The 20896-nt window shown below is 47.9% G+C and overlaps 1 protein-coding gene across 2 annotated transcripts in view; it reads left to right on the top strand.

The window, feature by feature from the left end:
- Nucleotides 1-824: 824 nt before the first annotated feature.
- ARHGAP31 (Rho GTPase activating protein 31) overlaps nucleotides 825-20896 on the top strand; it is a 56183-nt gene continuing 36111 nt past the window's right edge. For both annotated transcript variants that reach the window (XR_010622524.1, XM_065742087.1), the window contains exon 1: nucleotides 825-992. Coding sequence is in view for 1 of the 2 variants with exons in the window: in XM_065742087.1 (XP_065598159.1) it covers nucleotides 893-992 (100 nt within the window). In the remaining variant the exon portion in view is untranslated. The remainder of the gene's footprint in view (nucleotides 993-20896) is intronic.

Here is a 20896-nt window from a genome sequence, read left to right as displayed (position 1 = left end):
CCACGGGCCTCAGCGATGCCGAGGAAGCCGTGATTTCCTCCATCAGCCTATTATCTGCCCGCGGCCAGGACAGCCTTACCCTCTTCTTCCCCCGTCCTCCAGCCCCTCGCTGCCTTTCCTCAGCCTCTCGCACACAAATGCACTTTACTGCCAAAAAAACGTCCCCTGCATCCCTCCACCTCCCCCTCCCGCTCCGCTCCTCCTCGGCGAACTTCCTTTCAGCATTTTTTTGAGCTGGATAATCCTAGGATTTGTCAAAGGGGGGAAAGGAGGGAGAGCGGGCGAGGGAGTCAGGACAGGAAGCCGGTTTCTCATTCCTCTCGCTGTCCGACGGCAGGAGGAGGGGAAGGGGGGGAGCCAGCGAGGAGCCTCGCACAGGCTCTTCCCCAGTCCCTTTCCGTTAGTCCGCTGGAGCACCCACTCTCCTCCAAAAGCTGGGAGAAGGAAAACCAGAGCGGGACGCTTGCGGCTGGAGGCAGCGACAGCCTGGCTGAGGAAACCCAGAAGGGTGACTGCAGAGCGTCCCAGGGCCACGCTGAGGGACAGAAGTCCCCACTGCCACCACCGCCTGCCCTCGTCTCGCCAGCTCGGATGCGGGCACCCGTCCACCCTCCGCTTCCCCCCGATGCGAAGCCTTCCAGGCGTGAGCTATGATCGCTGCTGGGCAGCCTCCTTGCACCCTGAACTTGCCCTGCCACCGGAGCAGCTCAACATCTGGTGGGGATTAATGTTGATTTCTCTGTCCGGACGCCGTGTGGGACCCCCGATGCTACCTCCCAGGAGCGGGACGCGGGCGGTGGTCTGAGAAGAGCCAGTTTTTTGTCGTCCCGCACCAGGCCGGGGGGCGGGGGGGAAGGCAGGAGGGGGGTGAACCTCTTTTGGGACTAACCTCATGAAGAACAAGGGAGCCAAGCAGAAACTCAAGAGGAAGGGAGCCGCGAGCGCATTTGGCTGTGATCTGACGGAGCATCTGGAGAGCTCTGGGCAGGATGGTAAATGCCTCTTTATTCTTACTCTGGTTGCGGATGAGCAGAGTGTGCATCCTGGCTTTTGGGTTTTAGTTTTCATCGGTGGGACTGGAAACTGAACCTTTCCCGAGGGTTAGGCAACCTGGATCTGTTTTATCTGCGGGGAGTAGAGTCACTGCCCAGTCACTTGCAATGAATGAACAAGTGGAGGATTGCTTTGGTGACACGCCTGCATGGCCCCTTGCATGAGAAGCGCGGTGTGTGGGGATAAGGCTGTGTCAGTGAGGGCACAGATGGCCCCATGCACATTGTGACGCCCTCTCCCATCCCCTTGGCCTTGGAAAAAGGTAGCAAGCACTGCGGAGCTGGGCTTGGAGGGAAGAGTGTTGCCTCTTGCCAGACCCAATGTTCCTGAAGCAGGGCCTGTAGAGGGGCTGGGGACATGCCATCTGCATTTGGTTCCTGGTCCCGTATTGTCCTTCCCCTGGGGGGGAGACTGAGGCAGGATAGAAGCTGGAGATGGTGCAGGGCTGGGTGTGAGGTGTGGGGGGCAGCTGAACTAACATTTTCACTGCCCTGCCTGTTATCTTTCCCTCTTCTCCTCCTCCCCCTGACCACCGTGCTCCCAGATATGATATTGAAGCTCGGTAGCTCAGATAAGAGGAAACTGCAATAAGATTAGTGAGTCCCAAACTGGAAGCGGTCGGTCTTGGTTGTGGGAGGATGCACGGTGATTTTTCCAAGAGAAGGTTGGAGGACGAGAGAAGAAGCAGAGAGTTTGACTTATGGAATAAGGAAAGATAAATCCATGCCTGTTCCCATCCCTGATGTCAGTACTCTGTGCCAGTTGGAGTCGGTTAACTTTTACTGGTGTCAGGCTGCTCTGAGCAGGAGAGCTTCCAGCAGCAATGTCAGCGCTGTGCAGGCAGGGCTGTACAATCAGGTCTTTCATTTGCTGATGAGCGTGGCTGATGGAGTGCAGGGAGGAATGGCAATGTCAGCGGGGTGGACTATATAGTGGAAGTCCTCTCCACGGCACTGAGAAGAGGATGGAGCATGTATCACTGAGATAAAACGTTATATACATGCATTTATTCAGGTATGGGGGAAAGCTAGTCATTCAATTTCATTGTGAGCTGACAGTAACAATTACCGTATCCTTTAACTTATATAGCTCTTAACGGCCACTGAATCGAAGCAGCCAGAATAACAGATTTAATGAACTGATATTGCTTTGGCAGTGCAAGATACAGCTAGATAAACTCCACTCAGTGCTTATGTGAGCGGCAGTGGTGGAGGGACAATTTACAGCTGTTTAGAGGAACACTGAAAAACAGCATGGGGAAGGCAGGTACGGGCAGTACATTCAGTTGGAGCATCGAGGGGGATTTTTAAGGGAAAGACATAATTACTGCAGCTGAAATGACACCAGAACAGCAGAATTTATTACCAGAAATCTTGCAGTTTATAAACTTCAATAAACTTCAATAAACTTCAAAATAGTTTATTTGGGCTCAAGAAGGAAAGGCATTGTCTTAAGTCTCATCTGTGGGATGGTTCATAGTGCCAACCTACTTCTCAATGCCGAGGAGAATGGGGGGGGGGGGGGGGGGGGGATGTGAAGTCCCTTTCCCTTTGTACAGTGCTGATATTTGCTGAATAGCACATCCCGTGGCCCAGTGCTGTGGGATCCAGAAATGAAAGACTTGGTTGTTAGAAGTTTATTGAGAAGTAAGTTGTGTTGGATTGGTAGGAATGCGACCAAGAGTGCCAAGGTGGCCTTTTGGGAAGAAGCAAACCTTCAGATGTCACCAGCACATCATGAATTTGCAACCTGTACTTACGAAACAAAATCAGAAGAGCATTAGAGCATGAGAGATAGCTGGCTTGGGGATAGTGACATTGTTGTGCCTGTTCTCAGATGTCACAGATGCAAAGCACTGACTTTCTCTTTGCTTCAGATAGCGCTGTGTGTTTAACTGGTAGGAGCAGGCTGCGTCCATTCCCTGCTTGGAAGCAGCGCCCAGCCAGGCTGTTACGGAAGCTGCCAGCACTGAGGAGGTTCAGCTGCTCTCCAGGAAAGGGTTTGCGGTGGATCCTTTGGAAAGCAGGTTCCAGCACAGGCGATTCAGTTTGCCTTTTTCCCTCGGGATCAATGGCCGGCTGCTAGAGACAGGGGGTGCTGTGCGGTGTGCGTGGTGCTCTGCGGAGGAAACACACAGCTTGAGCTCCTACATGCTTGCGGTTGTTGTCGAGCAGCTTGTGCTTTCTGCAAGGACCTTAGTCCCTGTGTCCCTGCCAAACTCCAGTGGAGAGAATTATGTTCTGCTTAAGGTATCAGCGTTTCCTCTCCTGTCATTTAACTGTTTAATAACTGGCAGTGGTCTGCATCGGAGATGGCTGTGTTTCAATGGAAGGTGATCAGATCCCACTGTCTTCCTGATCAGATGAGCCGAGCCCAGTGTAGTGAGCCTAGTAATGAGCTTTATGGTAATACAGTAAAAGTTGTGTCAGGCTTACAAAGTATTTAAGAGTGGTGTGGATGTAAATACTTTAGCAGGTTCAGTGGTGTAGTTCAGGAGATTACAGACTGCTAGCCCCCTGGTGATTCTTCCGACCTGACCCAGCTCAGTGATGTGGACAGATGTTGCTGTCTGGCGGCTGGTTTGAAGCTTGGCTGTGTTGAACTGACCACATTTAAGTCAGTTCCTGTCACTGCTGCTTTTGACCCTACTTGGCCTTTTCCTGCCAGCAGTCTAGACACAGAGAGCCGTTGTGTTCCTTATGGGGGCTGGCTGTTATCAGTGCTCCCAAGCATCTGAAGTCATGAGTCAGGCCACAAAAATCATGAGATAAAACAAAAACTGGTGCTGGACTCTTCAGCTGCTTTCTGTTTTCTGAAACTTCAGTGCACACCTGAGTTATGTTTTCAGGTCTTTCTGCTGGCAAGAGGGCTAACCCTCTACGAAACACTTCATCGTGTCAGACTTTGTTAAAGTGTTGTACTGCTGCAGTGGATCTAGTGAGTTATTAGCCCTGAAAGGTGAACATTAGAGCCTTATTTTGGCCTTTTGATAACCATTCAGGTGTCCAGCAAGGAAAAGCACATAGTGCTTCTGCTGAACTCAGTGGGAGCCACGTGTTGGGAACCCAGCTCCCTTAATGACAACTATTTTATAGTGATGGGTGGGCCAGCAGAGAACAGGAGATGCAAGGCTGTGCACAAGCCTTTACTGAGATGTGACAATCTGATCTGCTTAAGAAAATAGCCAGAAACAATAGTCTTGCTTTTGGTCACATCACAGAATGTTGTAAGAGGGGGCTGAAAAATTCAAAGCTGTTAAAATGAGAGGAACCAAGAAAAAATGAGTTTGATATTCCCAGTACTTCTAATGTGGAAGACTCAGACTGGCTTACAAGGCACTCAATCAGGTACAACTTCCATTCTTTTTAAACAACAGCGACCACAGCATCTAAAAAACTGGATTGTGCCGGTAAAAGACAATCTGCTCTTTTGCACTAAATCACTACTGACTCACATCTACCTTTGCTTCTTTTGTTTAGAGCCAGGTAGGTCTCAGAAAAAGGCTGAGTCTTTCTCTTCTGTCTTAATATGATGGGCAAGGATAGACTATCAGGACAGCAAAAGGCCAAACCTCAGATTAGGCACCTTATTCTCAGCCTGCAGGTCAGCTTGGCACATCCTAGTTTTCCCCATCAGCCGTTAATTCTGGTGTCACTGTACCCCTCTGTGGTTTGCTGCGCATCTGTTTCCTGCCTGATGTTGTCTGGTTGGGATGCAATGAGCTCAGCTTTTCCCCTTAACCCCCTCCCACACTCCCCACAGCTCCCACAGTGGTACCCAAGCAATCTCTGTCACTTTGCCCAGCACTGGTTATTGCCTTTGTTTGTTGTTTGCTGCAGAAATGGGGCCACTTCACTGGAGGAGCTTTGGAACCACCAGCCCCTCGTACTCTGCTTGCCATGTCAGAGCCTGTGGCCAGCCAGCATCATTCCCTGGAGGCACAGAAGGAAGGGAGCTGTGCTATATGAGGAGCAGGGAGATATTATCAGCCTTTGCAGAAACTGCTCCTGCCTTGTCACAGCTGCATTTGAATGAAAGAGTAAGAAAAGTTTTCATTTAGAGCTAGTGGCCTCATAAAAATGTAGTAGTTCTGGCTGGCACTAGTTCCCCAAACAAAATTGTAACAGCTTTTGCAGCAGGTCAAGAATTTTCTGGAGGACTGGCAAGTGTTCCTTAGGGGAAACAGTAACAATAATTCAATGGTAATAGGGTTGTCCAAGGAAAGGTGGCCCTGGGTGCGCTCTGACTGGTTTGGGGCAGCCTTGCCTGCTTTTGATGCTGTGTGTTTCATGGTGAAGCTGACTTGTCTGAGCTCAGACAGATGAGAGCTGCCACTTGGGAAGAAAGTTTGCTTTGAGGCCAGGCTCCCTTTGGAGCCAACCCTTAAACCTGCTGCCCAGATGTGGAGCAGCTTTTCTGGGTCACAGGGCTTTCCTTCCTCACATGTGCAGCTACGTGTATCTGGGGTAGGAGCAGGCAGGGCTGAGCATGGGTGTGTGCAAAAAACTGTAGCACGCCTAAGTGTGCAGCAACCGGGTGTGTGCTTGTGCCTAACGTTGTTGAACATCAAAGATTTACGCCATATCACTGTGTGAATTTCTGGGCTCCAAAGTGGAATACGATGCTGCAGAATTACATTGACGGAAAATATGCATTCGTGTCTGCTTACTTTATTTCTTTTCAAGCTGCTCTTGTGTTGACATATAGAAGTGAATGCATGCCCTTGCTTTTGATTAGGTGCTTTTGGTTAGTGATGCATGCAGAAAGGCCTGGGAAAACTGCTGAAGGATCATTAATGGCGATATGGAGGAAAAAGACAAGGCCATTATTTTAAAGTCTCCTTGGTAAAATGAAAATGCCACATGCTCGTTTAATCTGCTGCAGAAGAATGAAGAGCTGCCTTCATCCTGCTCTTGAAATTAGAAACTGTGGCACTGGGGAGTTCTGCCTCAAGGACTGATCTGAAAAGAAACCTTTCTCTCTCTTTGCAGACAGGTTGCTCTCAATCCAGATCAGTTCCGTGACCCACATCGTTCTGGGGCTATGCAAATGCTTGTCACCTGGCATGGGAAGAAGCAGCAGGGGCTGGGAGGAGAAGAGGACTAGCAAAGCATCTTTGGGTTGGCTGAAAAGGCACTAGATGTGCCACTGCAGTCTGCTGTGCGTTTCCCACTGCTGATGGAGCAAGCAGCCCATGACTTGTGCTCTGTGGTGCCTGCTTCAGGCTGGGAATGTGTTGTCTGCATGTTAAGGTTGCATCCCCTCATCTTTGTGATGGGAGCCAGAAGGACAGCCTGGCTCTGAAATTAGGGGCTAAAGAAAGGGATGAGCCCATGAATTGGAGGTGGGCTAGGGCCACCATTCCAGGTGTGAGGCATGTGTAGAGGACAGAGAGGTGAGACACTGCTGCCAAAATGGAGAGTGCAGGGGGAAAACTGTTAATAACAGAGTTTGCTTTTCTCCACCCACTCTCACAAGCAAAGCATCACCTTATGGGTCCCAGACATCAGCCTCTATGGCAACAAAGTGAGAGCAGCAAGACATTGGGAACAACGGGAGCAGGAGCCATCTGTCTGCTTCTGGTGCTCCTCTGTTACTCCTTGCTTTGGACGATGTTTGTGTTACTTCCCCAATCTGTTTCTGGTTCCTGAGTGCTGGAGATTTGTGTCCCTGTGGCACGGTGTTACTGCAGTTAAGTATTCAAGTTGAGCTCAGCTCCTTGCTCTGTATTGACTTTTCGTTGTTAGCTCTGTGATTAGCAGAGAGCTCTTCCATGCTGCTTCCTGCTTTCCCTTTTCCTCACAAAGCACTGCAGGAGGCACACATCCTCATGTGCTGAGCCCCGCTTTGACCCGGCCTTCTCCCCCGTGCTTGGTGAACAACATGAATCACACGTCTTTCCTTCAGATCCTAGATGAGAAAATGTATTTTGACTTAGCGGATGCTTTCTCTTTGTTGGTGACGGCTGATTTCATCTGGATGTGGGGCAGCAAGGATAGGGATCTCAGTGCCTGTGATATGACGGCTTGCTGTGGCTCAAGCAAATACCCGTGGTGGACAAAACACTGGCACTGCACAAGGTGGATGTACAACACAGCTGACATGGGTGTGAGAGCAAGCAGTCTGAGTGATCTCAGTGCTCGGTTCTAAAGTGTCAGTGTGGGCCTAGTTCTGCTTTGGAGAGCCTGTTGCACCCATAACTCAGATTTTGCATGTATGACCAAGTTTTACAACAGCAACATTTACTGGCAGTCAGGGCTGTGTCAAAGACATATGATTCAGTGTTTCTCCTTTAGTAGTATCAGGGGAAATGAAAACAGCCCTGTCACCAGCAGCATATCCACCCTGCTGGGTGTGGGGTAAGGTGGTTGTCACGTTGGCCACCCATGTCACTTCTCAGACAGCATCTCTGATCTGCATCAGATGTAGTTTCCCTACATGTGAAGTACAAATGGGGGGTGACTAAAAGGAGAGAACTACCGGTGTCTGCTGCCAGTCTTGAACCACCAACAGGGGCTGGGTAAACTTGGGGCTTTGACACAGCAACCTGTGTGTAGACGTGGTACTCGGGGTCGCTGCTTAGTGGTGGACTTGGTAGTGCTGGGTTGATGGCTGGACATGATGATCTTAAGGGTTTTGTCAGCATTATCCTAGGTACCTAGTACACGATCAAAGCTGCCAACTGGCTCCACTGACAGTTGTTTTAAAGGCAACTTTCCATCCGTTCCCAGAGCCTCAAGCCCCAATTATCCTTTGTTAGTATGCCAGAACCTTCAGCTTCTCTGCTGATAACTTCAGTGGATGTGTTTTGCATTGTCGACAAAAAAATCTGCAGCATGTTTACAATGGACACAGGCAGAACAGAGCAACATAAATTGAATTTACTCTGGAATTAAATAATGTAGGGCAACTGTGCTGACTGTATTATTAACTTTCATATGTAATTCAATAATGTAACCCTCTGTTTTCTATATTTATATGAAGCCACAAGCAGACTTTCTGGTACTCTGTACCAGTGTGACAATAGATATGTGAGTGTATTCCATGGGCTTGAGACTGATCTTGTTTTCACATTTGTAGCCCTTGCATATAATGAAGTTAAAGACACTGATATTAAACTTTAGCCTCACTAAAGAGCCAAACCAATGCTATTATGGTGTATGGGAATGAAGAGTTCAGTCCCTAACCCTACAGACACTTTGGCACACACCACCGAAGCAGTTAGCAACCTCCTCTTCTGCCTGACCCTCTTGCCTTAAGCATGGGGACAGCTGGATTGGATTCCAAATTTTCACCCCAGTGGAGATTTCTCTCACTCTTAACAAAAGAGCACCAGAAGAGAAAGAGCAAAACACACACCTTTTCCATTTAGTTGCTGGTCCCCTGTTTGGGAAGAGAAACTTTGCCTAGCTTCAAAGCAGCCTGCCTCCATCCTGATGCCAGCAGCTGTGACAGCCCCAGTTCCCAGCAATGCTGGGTTGACTGGATGGCCAGTTGGACTTAGGTAAACTTAGTGCAAGTGGAAAGCAGAAAACGTGACAGTGACACTGAGCAGGACTTGCTCCATTAAGTCCTTGTCTTTCCTCTGCGAGGAGCCCAGAGTGGACGCAGTGCTCTGGACATATACTCACAGTGCTAAGCAGAGAGGAAGGATTACCTCCCTCCACTTATTAGTAATGCTTTTCATGGTTTTTCTAATGTTCATAGTAATGTGTAAGGTTTCTGTCGTAAATTGGCCTTGGCCACCCAACATAGGCTGAAAATGCAATTGGGTCAGTACTGAGCATCCTTTCTGCTCTGGTTAATGCTAAAATTGAATTATCTTTTCAGAAAGAACCCCTATTCTTTAATGCTTTCTGTAGTCTTGCTGCTGGCCAGCTTGAGCAACTTAATGTATGTTTTATGCAATAGACTGATGTGCTGCATCTTATGAAAGCTACGTATGCCTTGGCTTAATAGAATACCACAAACAGTGCTGCAAGGCAGCACACCATCCTCAGGTGTAGACCCATAGAGGCAGAAAGCTGGGGACTAGAAGCCTTCCTTTTTCCTCTGCCAGTGGCTGTGTTATGTGCCCTGCTCCAGCACAGGGACTGGGCAGGGCTGGGAATGTGTGTGTCCCCATGCAGGATGCTCAGCTGTGGCTGCTGCTCTCCAAAATATGCCCTGAGCAGCTGAGCTGGGTTCACAGCCATTTATCTCCTCCTCCTCTCTGCCCTCTTCTACACTCAAGGCTCAGCTAACTAAACGCCTTTGGAAATGCTATTATCTTCTGTGCTCTCTGGGGCCAGGAGTAGCTTGAAGATTTATCATCTGGAACAGGAGACTTGGTTTAGTTCTGTAAAGCACAGAACAGTTAAAGAAAGAACAAAAACTAACCACCGAACAAAATGCAAAACCCTCTCTGCATCTCATTTCCTTTCTCTGCTTTCTTCCACCTAGGATGGTATGTGCATTTGCTTTTGTAATGTAATTAAATACTGTTGGGTGGTTAAATGGTTAGAGGAGGTGTACCTGCATCTCTAAAACAGGGAATGAGCATCCAAAGGGCTGGGAGACATTCCTGCTCTAACTCTGCTGTGTAACTTGTTTCCCAAAGATTACAGACAGGAGATCGGCTCAGGATCTCTGGTTCAACCTTCATTTAGAGAATATCACTATGTTTTTCAAGAGACACAGCAGCATCAGTGCTGCCTTTTATACCTGAAAGGTGCTGACGTGCTCATAAACTGTCCCTAAATGTGGGACACAGGGCACAGAAGGCGAGATCCAGGCTAGAGCTCTTCAACACTCTCTGCCTGTTTTCCTCAATTCACCAAAAATGCTGGTATAGCAAACCAAGAACACTAGAAGGAAAAGGACAGTCTACCATCCTGAATCTGAGTATTTCAATTGGGATATTCTTGCTGTAAGCGTTCTGGATTTGCCATCTCTAGGAGTGAGTGTGACTGTCTGTCCTGCTGCAGACAGATGGCTTGGCAGCACAGCAGGGGCAACCTACGTGTGGAGAAGCCTTTGCTCCATGTGCTCCTCACACTTGTTTTTACATTCGTCCCTGCAGTCATCCCTTGTGAGGCTCAGTGGTGTGATGGGAGGATGAGCCCTCATTCTGGACCTCAGCGCCACAGTTCATATGAAATAAATAAGCTATCAGCAGGGCTGATTTTCTTTCTTTCCTTGTGCAAAATGAGAGAAGGGAATAGCTTCACCATTTTGCTCTTCTTATCCTCTCTACTTGCTATTGCATTTGCCTCACCCTTGCTCTGGTCAGGTATTCTCAGATCCACAAGAGTCTAAATGAGAATAAGATCTCCTGAGAGATTTATTCCACCTTCTGCTTATATTCAAGCCAGAAAAATAGAGCAACAACCTTCCTTACATAATCCTCTTCTTTCCCTTCCCATCCCATTCCAGCTGGAAATCACAAGTGCAACAAGGTAAAGGAATGAAGCAAAGAAAAGATAAAACAAATGGCCTGGATCCTCTGAAGAGACCGTGGAGTTGGCTTGGGCTGACAGCTCCAGGTCATAAAGAAGGCAAGGGGGATTCTCCCCTATTGCTAGCACTTTTGGTTCCCCTTCCTTAACTCTTTAGTTTTCATTTTTTCTCCTTCCATTCAAATACCTTCACTGCCAGGATGACAGCATGCACACGTTGCCAAAGTCAATATATCAAGGGTCTGTGCCTAAGGCAGGCTTAAGAGCAGTAAATGGGAAGGGATGGTTTTGATCTATTGACTCCATTATTCTTCCTTCCTGGCTCGATTGTGAGTGTCAGTCACTCGCTGCTGCCTGAGGTTTGCTATGCAAAGCCACAAAAGGGCTCTGAGCCAGGAAATTCATTTCCAGATCCCAGCGAGGCTGGGATCTGGGGTCCCACCTTGGGCTTGGAGGAACCTGGAGGAGGTCTTTCTGTGGCCCCAGCCCCGGATCAGCCAGGCACGGGGACCTGGGTGCTGCTATCAAATCTGCTTCAGAGTCGGAGAAGTGTAACTAACACAAAGCAGGGTTAGGACTTCTAATTAGTCCTTATTTCTAGCCTGCTAAAATACCCATCTGTCACTCCACTTCAATAATGGGATTTGAGAAGATTAACTGGATACTGCTTAGGCTCCTAAACATGACAGCTAAATAAGCGTGCTGCTATTCAGCCTCAAGCCCTGCTCGCAGCAATTATAGCCTGAGCAGGTTCACATCTGATTAGTGCTTGCATGGGAGTTGCCCAAGAAGGTCTGCTGCAGGCAGAGGGTGGTGATTTAGGAGATGTCAAGCTTAACCTCACTCAGCATCTTCTATGGAAAAGGTGCCGTATGGGCACAGAGTAAAACAAGGGTACCAGTCCTTTGCTTTTTAAAAGCTTCCAGTTTATCTTTTATTTCTAGGGGATAGGGACCTTTTCACACACGTACATACTGTGCTGCCTCCTTCTTTTTCCAAAAGCAATTTCAGTTGGAGTCATGGTTTGTTTGGACTCACTGTTCCATATTGTCACATATTGCACACTTGACCAACTCATGTTGCTTCGAAGATATTCTGGATTTTTAGGGTCTGTGGTGACACACATCCCTTCTGTCCATTACGGATGTGGTGGCCGCCTCAGTGTCCTCCTTCCTGGGGCAGACTGCAGGCTAATGTGCCTGTCCAGCCTGCAGCCTGACAGAGCTATGATTCAATGGCTGAACAATGTCCAATTGTCCCCTTCCAGCAGCACAGGGACAGTCCCCAGCATATGGGCTCTGTGTGGATCAAAGCTGAGTTCCCAGATTGGAGCTGGAACTGGATTGAGCAAGGGAGGACTGCCCAAAGCAGTGAAGAACACCATGGTGACATCACACAGCGTAGAGACGAGGGCTGCTGGTGCTAGAGGCAAGCCTCTGCCCTGATACGTGATGTTTTAGCTTGGAGCAGAGCATGACATTTACCAACTTACTTCTGCAGCTAGGAGAATGGAGAAACAATCCAGCATCCATCTGAGCTAGCAGAAGGGATTACCTAAACTGGAATTTGGCCAGGATGCTGTCTTTATTTCTGCTAATGTTGCAAAAAGTATTGCTGCAAAAAGCATTTCTGCAAGATTTCAACCTTCATTCTATAGTCACTGATTTGGAAGGGAGTCTACTCTTATAGTACAGCTTCCTCAGTGTGCTGTGGGACGTGGCTCATTCCTGGCTTGTGGAAAGGGCTGCCCCTACTAGACACTGGCAGCAATTTCAATTGATTCTGATTTGGAGACCAGGCTCAGCTGTTGATAGAAGGTAATGATAATGCATCCAAAGAAACAGCTAGAAAGGGAGGAGTGTGGCAGAGAAATGAAAAATAGACCAGAAGGAATGAATGTGGAAAGGGAATGAGTTAAGATGGAACTGAGAAAGCATGCAAGGAAATCCCAATAAGTTTGAGCTGGAGAAGGGCGAGGTTGGAAAAAGCCAGCGTGGGAGCCAAGCTGACCATATGGAGACTACCAGTAAATGGGATAAAAGGGAGGACCGTAAGTGTGTGCAAGATGTAAAATTCTGGGAGTTTTTCAGTGGTAGTAGACGAAATGAAGAGAAGCTGTGCCAAGCACAGACAGCCAGGAATAATGTTCAGCACCAGCTTTGGTCAGTGAAGGAAGATGCTCACAGAACCAACGGTTCTTAGCCCAAACTCCTCTTCCAGATTTCTCATGCAAGACTGATCCACCAAGAGAGGTGAGGGAATTACATCTGGCTGCTTTCAGCACCTGAAACTAGCTTGGTTTTGGAAAGTAGAGATGTCACTGAGTTACTGCATTGCCAGTAATTCAGTTTTTCATCAACTCGCTGCCTAATTGATTTTAAAATGAACTTCATTCTCTGAACAGTTTCAGAGTCTATGGGCGTGAGCAACAGCAGCTTTGTCTCACTTGAATAAGCTTGCAATACTTAATGTTTCAACATGCTCATGCTAGGGGCATGCAGTACATCAGCTTCCTTCATTTTGGAAGCCCGTGCTATGGCTCTATGAATCAAAACTTCTTCAGTTTTACAGTCTTCAGCAAGTTCCTGCTTTTAGATTGCACAGCCCTGTACCAACATCGGGTCTTGGCCTGACGCCTCAGCTGAGAGCTGCAAAGGCAGAGAGCTGGCTGACTTCTACGGCAGCGCCGTAGCTATTAAAATGTAAGGAAGTTTGATTAAGCATGATCTCAATGCCTTTTTCCTGCAACACCCCTTCTTGTGTTCGCAATGTATTTGTTAGTGTCTCAAAGCCCTTAGTACAGCAAGATCCAGCAGTCAGAGAGACAAAGAAACACAGCCCAGAAAAGCAACTCCTTGGCATTTGCCTTTGAAGAAACAGAGAGCATGAAAGGATTTTTTCTTGCTTCCTCTTGCCTCGCTTCCCCCAATCTTTGTTATTCCCAGCAACCACTGCCTTTATTTATTTGCCTCTTCCCCAACTGCTGGACAGACAGGGGCTTCGGCAGGGAGCGGACCAGCCCTGCTGTTAGAGAGGGTGAAACAATGGGGCTTTAAGTGGGATTTCTCTGGGTTCCCAACACAGAACAGTTGCCTCTTTCATGAAGTGCCTGTGGGATGAGCCTGGGATTGCTACACCCAAAGCGTTTCCATGCTGCAGCGGCTCTCCGCAGTGAAACGCTGCTGAGAACACTGCCTGCAGCACCCTGAGCTACCGGGGTGTCCGGTGTGAGAGCCTCTTTCTTCCACGCCTGAGCTGTGTTTGCTGTCCACATGCAATCTGGGAACAGCTCAAATCTGGAAAGAGTTTAAGAAAGCGTCTAACTTTTAAAGGAGAAATGAAAGGGTGGAAAAAAAAAAAAGAAGAAAATGGCAGGGGTAATAAAATAGCATCCAATGACTTGATGCAGTGCGGCCAAACTGTTTGTAATAATTTCCTTTAAATTCCTTTTATATAGAAAGAATTAATTACGAAATCATGAAGCAGGAAGCAGTCATCTTGCCAGCCAGTGACATGTACAGAGAGATCAGAGCAACGCGAGAGAGATGCAAAGCAGCAGGAGGCTTGCAAAAACCTTTCTGAGCTCTCTCTTCGTCTTCCTCTTTTTGTTTAGTATACACATCCATGTCGCACTAACATTTCTTGCTCAAAAGGAGCTGCAGGGATCTCCTGCTGTTCCTTGTCTCTCCAATGGCAGCACCGAACCTTCCTGCCATGATGTGTCTCATCTGTCTGGGCTTCCTGATGGATTTTGCAGTCCCCAGATGTTTGGATACCCGATTCATCTCAAAGCGGGCTGTGAAACATTAAGTATTTTTAAATACCCAGCTTTATTATTGCTTTGTTTGACTTTGCAGCAATCTGAACTCATATAAGGCAATAATAAAAATCAGCGCTGTTTTCCTTCAAAGGATTTTTCTGTTGCTGCTTCTAAACTTCTGTGTGCACGACGGCTTTTACCTTTGCACTAGCAAGGTTATAACATTCCTGTTGGCCAGAATATTCCTGTTGTCCTTCCAATTCTCGTTTTCAAAGCTTTCAGGCAGGAGTGCTCAGGCTATTGAGTATGAAAGGACTGGGGTTACCCGAGTGCTGTTAGATCCAAAGTACGGGCTCCTGAGACCAATTTCTCTGAATTCTGGGGTGTGGGGCTGCAGGATTTTTATCTGAGTCTGTCTGTAGCTTGGCTCCAAAGGAAGGCAGAGTGAACACTACTGGCCAGGAGCCTACAGAAGCAAAAAATTAGAGGCTTTAAAATGTCACTAGCTGAGCACATAATGGATATTCTTTGGATTTTATGATTAGCTGTTGTGTTTAGTTGGCCAATGCTGCCTTCCTGATGCAATCTATAAAGTAGTCTCAGGTCGTGGCCAGACCAGATTCAGAAGTTGCCTGGATTCCCTTGGGAATCACTGTCTTTTGCAACATTTCCATTGAGTTTCTTTTTGTGAGCAGGACAAGCTTTCTGATACATACCTGTGACTTCCATATGCTTTGGCAAATCTTCCATTCTGAGTCCATCAAGATACCATCCTCCCAAATGTTTGCCTGCATGCTGTAAAACCAAGGGGACAGTTAGAAACCAGGCTGTGCTGTTAAATCATGGCAATGTGCCCAGCATTTCACATCAAGGGTAGTGTGTTGTGTGATTCAACCAGCTCACGCCCTCCCCAGAGCCATCCTAAAGCCTGGGACGGCCTGAATACTGCGTGTGTATCTAACTCTGCGTGGGACTGAGGGCCCTTTGTGCCTGGAGGACCAAGGCATTGCTCTGTACCCCACAGCACCTATGTCTGCACTTCTTACATTTGAAATGATGTGTCTCCATGCAAGCTCCTCCTTTCTCTGCCTGGGTGGGCTGGAGGCACCGCTGGCCTGACTGGTGTTCCCTAAGGACTCAGCTGCCCTCTGATGTAAAGCTACAGGGTAGAAGGGAATGTGCAAGACTTTGTGTCAAAGCTGGATGGTACAGGGCTGTGCAAGCCAAGGGGCTCAGCTAAGAGCATGCTACTTAGCTGCATGTTGTCCCATGGACCCTCCCTGGCATGTGGCTCTTGATACCCACTGTGTCCTTCCTAGTGCTCCAACGCTTGGAATCTATACACTAGAACACTAGGAGTAGAAGGGATTCACGTGCTGGCAGAGCAACAGCATTTTTCATCTTGTTCCTGTGGCTCTGAAAAGTTTTTTTCCCCAGCACCTTGAAATGCTTTAACAGTATGCCTCCATTTCAGTATGCTGTCTTTTAGCACTGAGCTGTTCCAGAAGCACAGGCTGCGTGGTGCCAGGCCATCTCCTGACCTCAGTGACACCAGAATAAATCTGGGATGCTGCAGCCAACCTGTGTGGAAGTGCTTCAGATCTGCATACACAGCAAGCGTTCTCAGTGGTAGAGGGGTCATGATTTTGGTTGTCAAAACAGCAAAACAAAAGCGATGTCTATGTGACTTGGGTGTGTGTGAATCTGTCCTATGACAAAGTGCTGTGGTGACACCCACACTTATCTCGTTATCACCAGAATGAGGCACCAGTTAGCTCCAGGAAAGTCCATGGGTTGCACCAGAACAAACCCAGCAGGAGTGAGAAAAAGAATGCAATTTAAGGTGGGTTTGCCAACAGCAGGTAGCAGTATTGTTATTTATTGATGTTGGCATTGAAGATGGTGGTACCATCATCTCCCAGAGAAGTAGATTGTGTTGGCCTGAATCTCTTGTGGGACAGAGTGCTGAGAAAGCATTGGTGAGACTGGGTACGTATCAGAGGAGCACTCAAGTGGAAAGCCTTAGTGACAGTGCCTGGATGGGACGTTCTGTGCACCTGGAGATGAGGTATTGTCTGTTTTGAGAGTCCCTGACCACAGGATGACCTTAAATGAAGCCAAACTGCAGACAAGCAAGTCTAATTTTTTTGGTGCTTGCTGCAAAATTCTACTTTGACCAGGACCCTTCTCTACTGTAATCAGAGAAAATGAATTGCTTATAAACTGTGGGGAAAAAAAACATCGTGGCAGAAGGTCCATTAAACCTAGGGGAGATGCAGAGTGGAGAGTGCAGAGAAGCCCAAACTTGTTCCTAAAAGGAACCACATCATAACCTGATAGGTACTGACCAGGGAAGTGCAGCAAAGCTTTGAATCTTCTATCTTCAGACAGAAGACAAACATGTTATGTCAGAAAGAAGGAGAGCTTAAAGCTGGTACTTTGCAGCATATTAGCAGCCAAAGCATAGAGAGCAGCACAAATATCCAGAGGTCCTGTGAGGATCCTCTGTGACAGAGATGCTCCACATGGGCAGGGGAGTGCTGCGGAGGCAGTGAAGGTTAAACATGGATCCTATGGTGGGGCAGAGAAATATGGTTTGTGTTTGGTAGCCGATTCACAGCATGTCTTTGCTCTCATCTCTTCTGTGAGCTGCCCTGTGATGCTGTGACAGCAGACACTTTTCGTGGGTACTCTTCATGGCTGGGCTCTTCATGGGCTGCCCCTTAGCTTTGTATGGAACAACATGAGCCAGTGTGGCTGTAAGCATTGCCTGCCTGTGTCCCACTCTGGAGCGGCCCCAGGAGCCTTCAGACAAAGTAGGGAGTATCTAGAGGAGTGAGCATCCGTCCCCAAACCCAAGGAGAGACACGAGCTCCCAGCATGGCTCTCTGACCTCCTGGCATCACCAGCTGCAGGCTGAGAACAAAGTCTGTGTGTCTCTTAGTGAGCCAGGGCAGCTGGAGGTGGATTTGTTTTCTGTTGATTTCATGGCAGCGTTGCTGCTTCAGGCCACTGCTGTGGTGTGAGGAACAACAACATCCCAGAGGAGGCACCCAGCGAATTGCTGACTACTCCATGGCTACCCAATGTGCATGCCCAGGCATGGGAAGCGGTCGGACCACCCTGGTGGCATCAACAGAGCCATCATGTTTGCAGACATTTCAAGGGAATGCAGAAGGGAACAAAAGCTGGGAACAGATGCTTTTGATCCAGTTTAGAGCTGCAGCTGGAAGATACGGGGATGAATCGGAAATGTCGGACCCAAATCCCTTTTTGCAGGGGAAATGTTGTAAACCTCAGTTCAGATCCCAAAGGTGGGGCTTGAGTTTGTTCTCCAAGGGAGAAAATCTACACAGAAAAGTGGGTGTCCTGTGAAACAAAGATCAAAGGTAAAGGAAGGAAACCAATGATCAGTTAAGAGAAGAAGACAGGAAAAGTGAGAAGTTTGGGATTACTGTTCTGTGAACAGACAGGACAACATGTCTTCTCCAGTGAATTCAACCTCCCTTACCACCCTCCACCAGTCCCCATTCCCTGAAATGATCAGAAGTAATACAGTTTCTCCCCAAATGGTCTCTGGGCAGCTTTTTGCCATTATTGTGGTGTTTAGTTATGAGAGAACCATTCAAGGGGAAAAAAGAAGAGAATTGGAAAGGATACCAAGCCACAAGGCCTGGATCCCATTCCAACATTCCCAGCACAGGGGTACTGCCGTCTGGTCTTTTGGTACAAGACTAACTTTTATAGAAACCAACCCAAAACACTACTTCAGTAACCTGATTGGCACTCTCTGACCTGCCGTGGTTTTAGTCTCCAGATTTTGGCTGAAGGTTTGGGTAAGGAGGGTCCTTCTGATTAGGTAGGAGCCTGAGAAGAGTTGAGCCTCTCCCAGAAAAACACATCTGTGTGAGGTTTTCAGCTTGACCTTTGGGGTCAGTGGCTCTGATAAGCCAGTTGCAATCTATGCGTGCTTTACCAGCTTCTGAACTTTCAGAGGTGAATTCTTATTTACTCAGAATCTTGGATGCAAGAAATCTGGCTGTGGTTTAGTTACAGTGCAGGTGTCAAAGCTGCAAGCTCTATCCTTAGCTCTTCCATTAACTTGCTGCATGACCTCAGGCTGCCGGCTCATTTCTGTTTCTCATTTTTTGCACCTATGGGATGGGAATGATACTTCTCCTGTGTGAATTTGCAGCTCCTTGCCGAGGGGTTGGATTTTTGCTGATGGAAGCAAAGTGCATTCTGTAAGGCCGTGCTGGGTTTTTATTCTCACAATGGGGAACGTGAGATACAAATAAGATTTCAAATGTGGGTTTGTTGTAACCTGAGGGCTGAGAAGCAAACCCTAGGACACTTGCCTTCTTTTTCTCTTCTTTGCTGACAGGAAGCATATACAACAGTCTGGACTTTGGCTTGCAAAGAACAATGCTGCCATCCTTGTAAGCACGCAGAGAGCAGCAGACGCCAGCCAGCCTCTGTGGATATCACCTGATATCCATCAGAGCTGGCTGCTGTTTTGCTCTGCATTCTATTCCACTATTGAGAGATTACCTTCATTCCTAAAATCAGAACAGAAACATAGAAACTCCCCATAAATAATAGCTGTCCTAAAGGTGATAGCACGTGGGAAATACTGATGTTGAAGTACTTCGCCTTCTGGAAACAACATATTTGGATGGTTTCTTGGTTGAAAAATTGAACCAAATCCCCACATTCCTGTGAAACATTTTGATTCTGTGAAATACACTCTTTCCCACTGGAAAATCATTCTGCTGGAAGATTTTCAAGTAGCCTTTCTTCTCGCATGCTTCAGTATCCAATTCAAACTCCAGCTGCTGGCTGTGGTCGTCTCTTCTTGTAGCAAGTGCTGGCATCCTACACTTTCCTTGACAGTTACCACAGTGTGCTCTTCCAGAAGATCTTGCCGTGGCTTAGGAAGCATTACCTGATAACAACATGGGAAGGACAGTGGGATTATTTTGTCTTTGCTGCAGAGGCCCATGAAGGACCATTTCTTTCAGAGCATCTCTTGCCTGATCCTGAACATCCAGGCAGCGTAGCTCACGCCCCTTCCCTGGAGGAGGCAGTTCTGCAGCATGATTCTATGTCTCACTGCTAGGCTGTTTTTCCTACCGCTCAACCTACATTTTCCCTCATAATTTCGTTCTGTCACTCCCAGCTACAGCCCCTTGATCATCTGGAATGCGCCCTTTCCCTCCATGGTGTTTATACCCTCTGCAGACTGCTATTGTGCGTCCACTTCTCTCCTCCTAATTTGGGCCAGCTGTGCCTATTTACCACCGTCACTTTGTTCTTCCCTGCGAGTCAGTCCCTGTAGATCATTAGTTTCTGTTCCTTTTCTCTTCTTCCTCCCCATATGCAATGTGGTATCCTGTTTTCCTTGTAACCGTAGCCATGCTCAGGGCGAAAAGATTCAAGGATTTTTCCATTAATAATCCCCACACCCTTTTCCTGGTCAGTACAGTGCTTAAGAGTGATTGAGGTAATTCATTCACAAACAGCAAGCTGTACTAAGAGGACATAAAGGGAAAATATTAGCTTGCTGGGATCCTGGGCTGTGCTCTTTCCTCAGAGCAAGATTTTGCTCAGGGAGCAGACTTGGAAGGAGAACCCAATCCTGCAGCATGCTTGGTGTCCTCAATGCTCGTAGGGTTTAGCTGCATGGGACTGGGCTCTGAGTGTTCAGCATCTGCTGCCCCAGTCAGCTTCTGCCACAAGAATGTAGGTGGGTTTTTTGGCCTTTGCATCTTGCCCTCTTACCAACAGATTTTGCAACTGTACCTTGAGTAAGAAGCTCCAGTTCGTTCTCTCGCAACTCTGCTGGCTCTGCCAGGCTTGGGGTCTGTTGCATAAAGTTGGAGTCATTTTGTCAGCCTCTGTGGCAATTCATACCCAGTGGCTGGAAGAGTAACCCTTTACTTAGTTTCTACACAAGAAGGTGGCCAGGCGACAAATAGGAAAGGAAGGAGAAAAGCAAGTTACAACAGCAAATTTTATTGAAATATACATCAAACATCCCCAGAGGACCGTGACTTAAAGGGTCTGGTCCTCTTTTGGTTCTTGCTAAGCACTGGGACCTCACAGTAAACCCTCTCATCACTTCACCTCTTTAGGCAGAAATTTTAGGTGCAGTGTAGAAAATGCAGGGGGACCTATTTCCCTGGTCATTCCCTAGCTAGGGGAAACCTCAGCTCGCAGAGGAATGCATCCTAATGCAAGCCAGCTCCTCGCCCAGTGCCGGAGGCTGTGGCAGCTGCGCAGCTGAAATACTTTGGAGGGCAGGAAATGCCATTGCGAGGGCTGGCTCTGCTGCGTGCCCGCGCTGCGGTGTAGCCTGCAAACAGGCGTTTTCAGGCTGCTTCTTCCATAGCACAGAGCCTCCTATCAGCCTGGGTGTGTTCACAGCCTGTGTGGGTTGCAATTGGTGCAGTACATGCTTCAGAGCCCCAGCCCATCAGCACTGCTGTGCTTAAGGTGGTGTAAATGCACACACAGGCTCTTCCGTACCCACATTCTTCCCTGTGCTTGCCACTGTGCCTGCCACAGTGCCCAGATAGCAGGCACAGCACACTCAGGCACTCCTCGTGATCTCAGCAACTTTGTCCTTCAAAACCTCTTGGTTGGA

The sequence above is a fragment of the Cyrtonyx montezumae genome, unplaced genomic scaffold (assembly GCF_038088225.1).
Source record: "Cyrtonyx montezumae isolate F1298 unplaced genomic scaffold, pur_monq_1.0 scaffold_3, whole genome shotgun sequence".
Lineage (NCBI taxonomy): Eukaryota > Metazoa > Chordata > Aves > Galliformes > Odontophoridae > Cyrtonyx > Cyrtonyx montezumae.
This window is presented reverse-complemented; position numbering and strand designations above follow the sequence as displayed.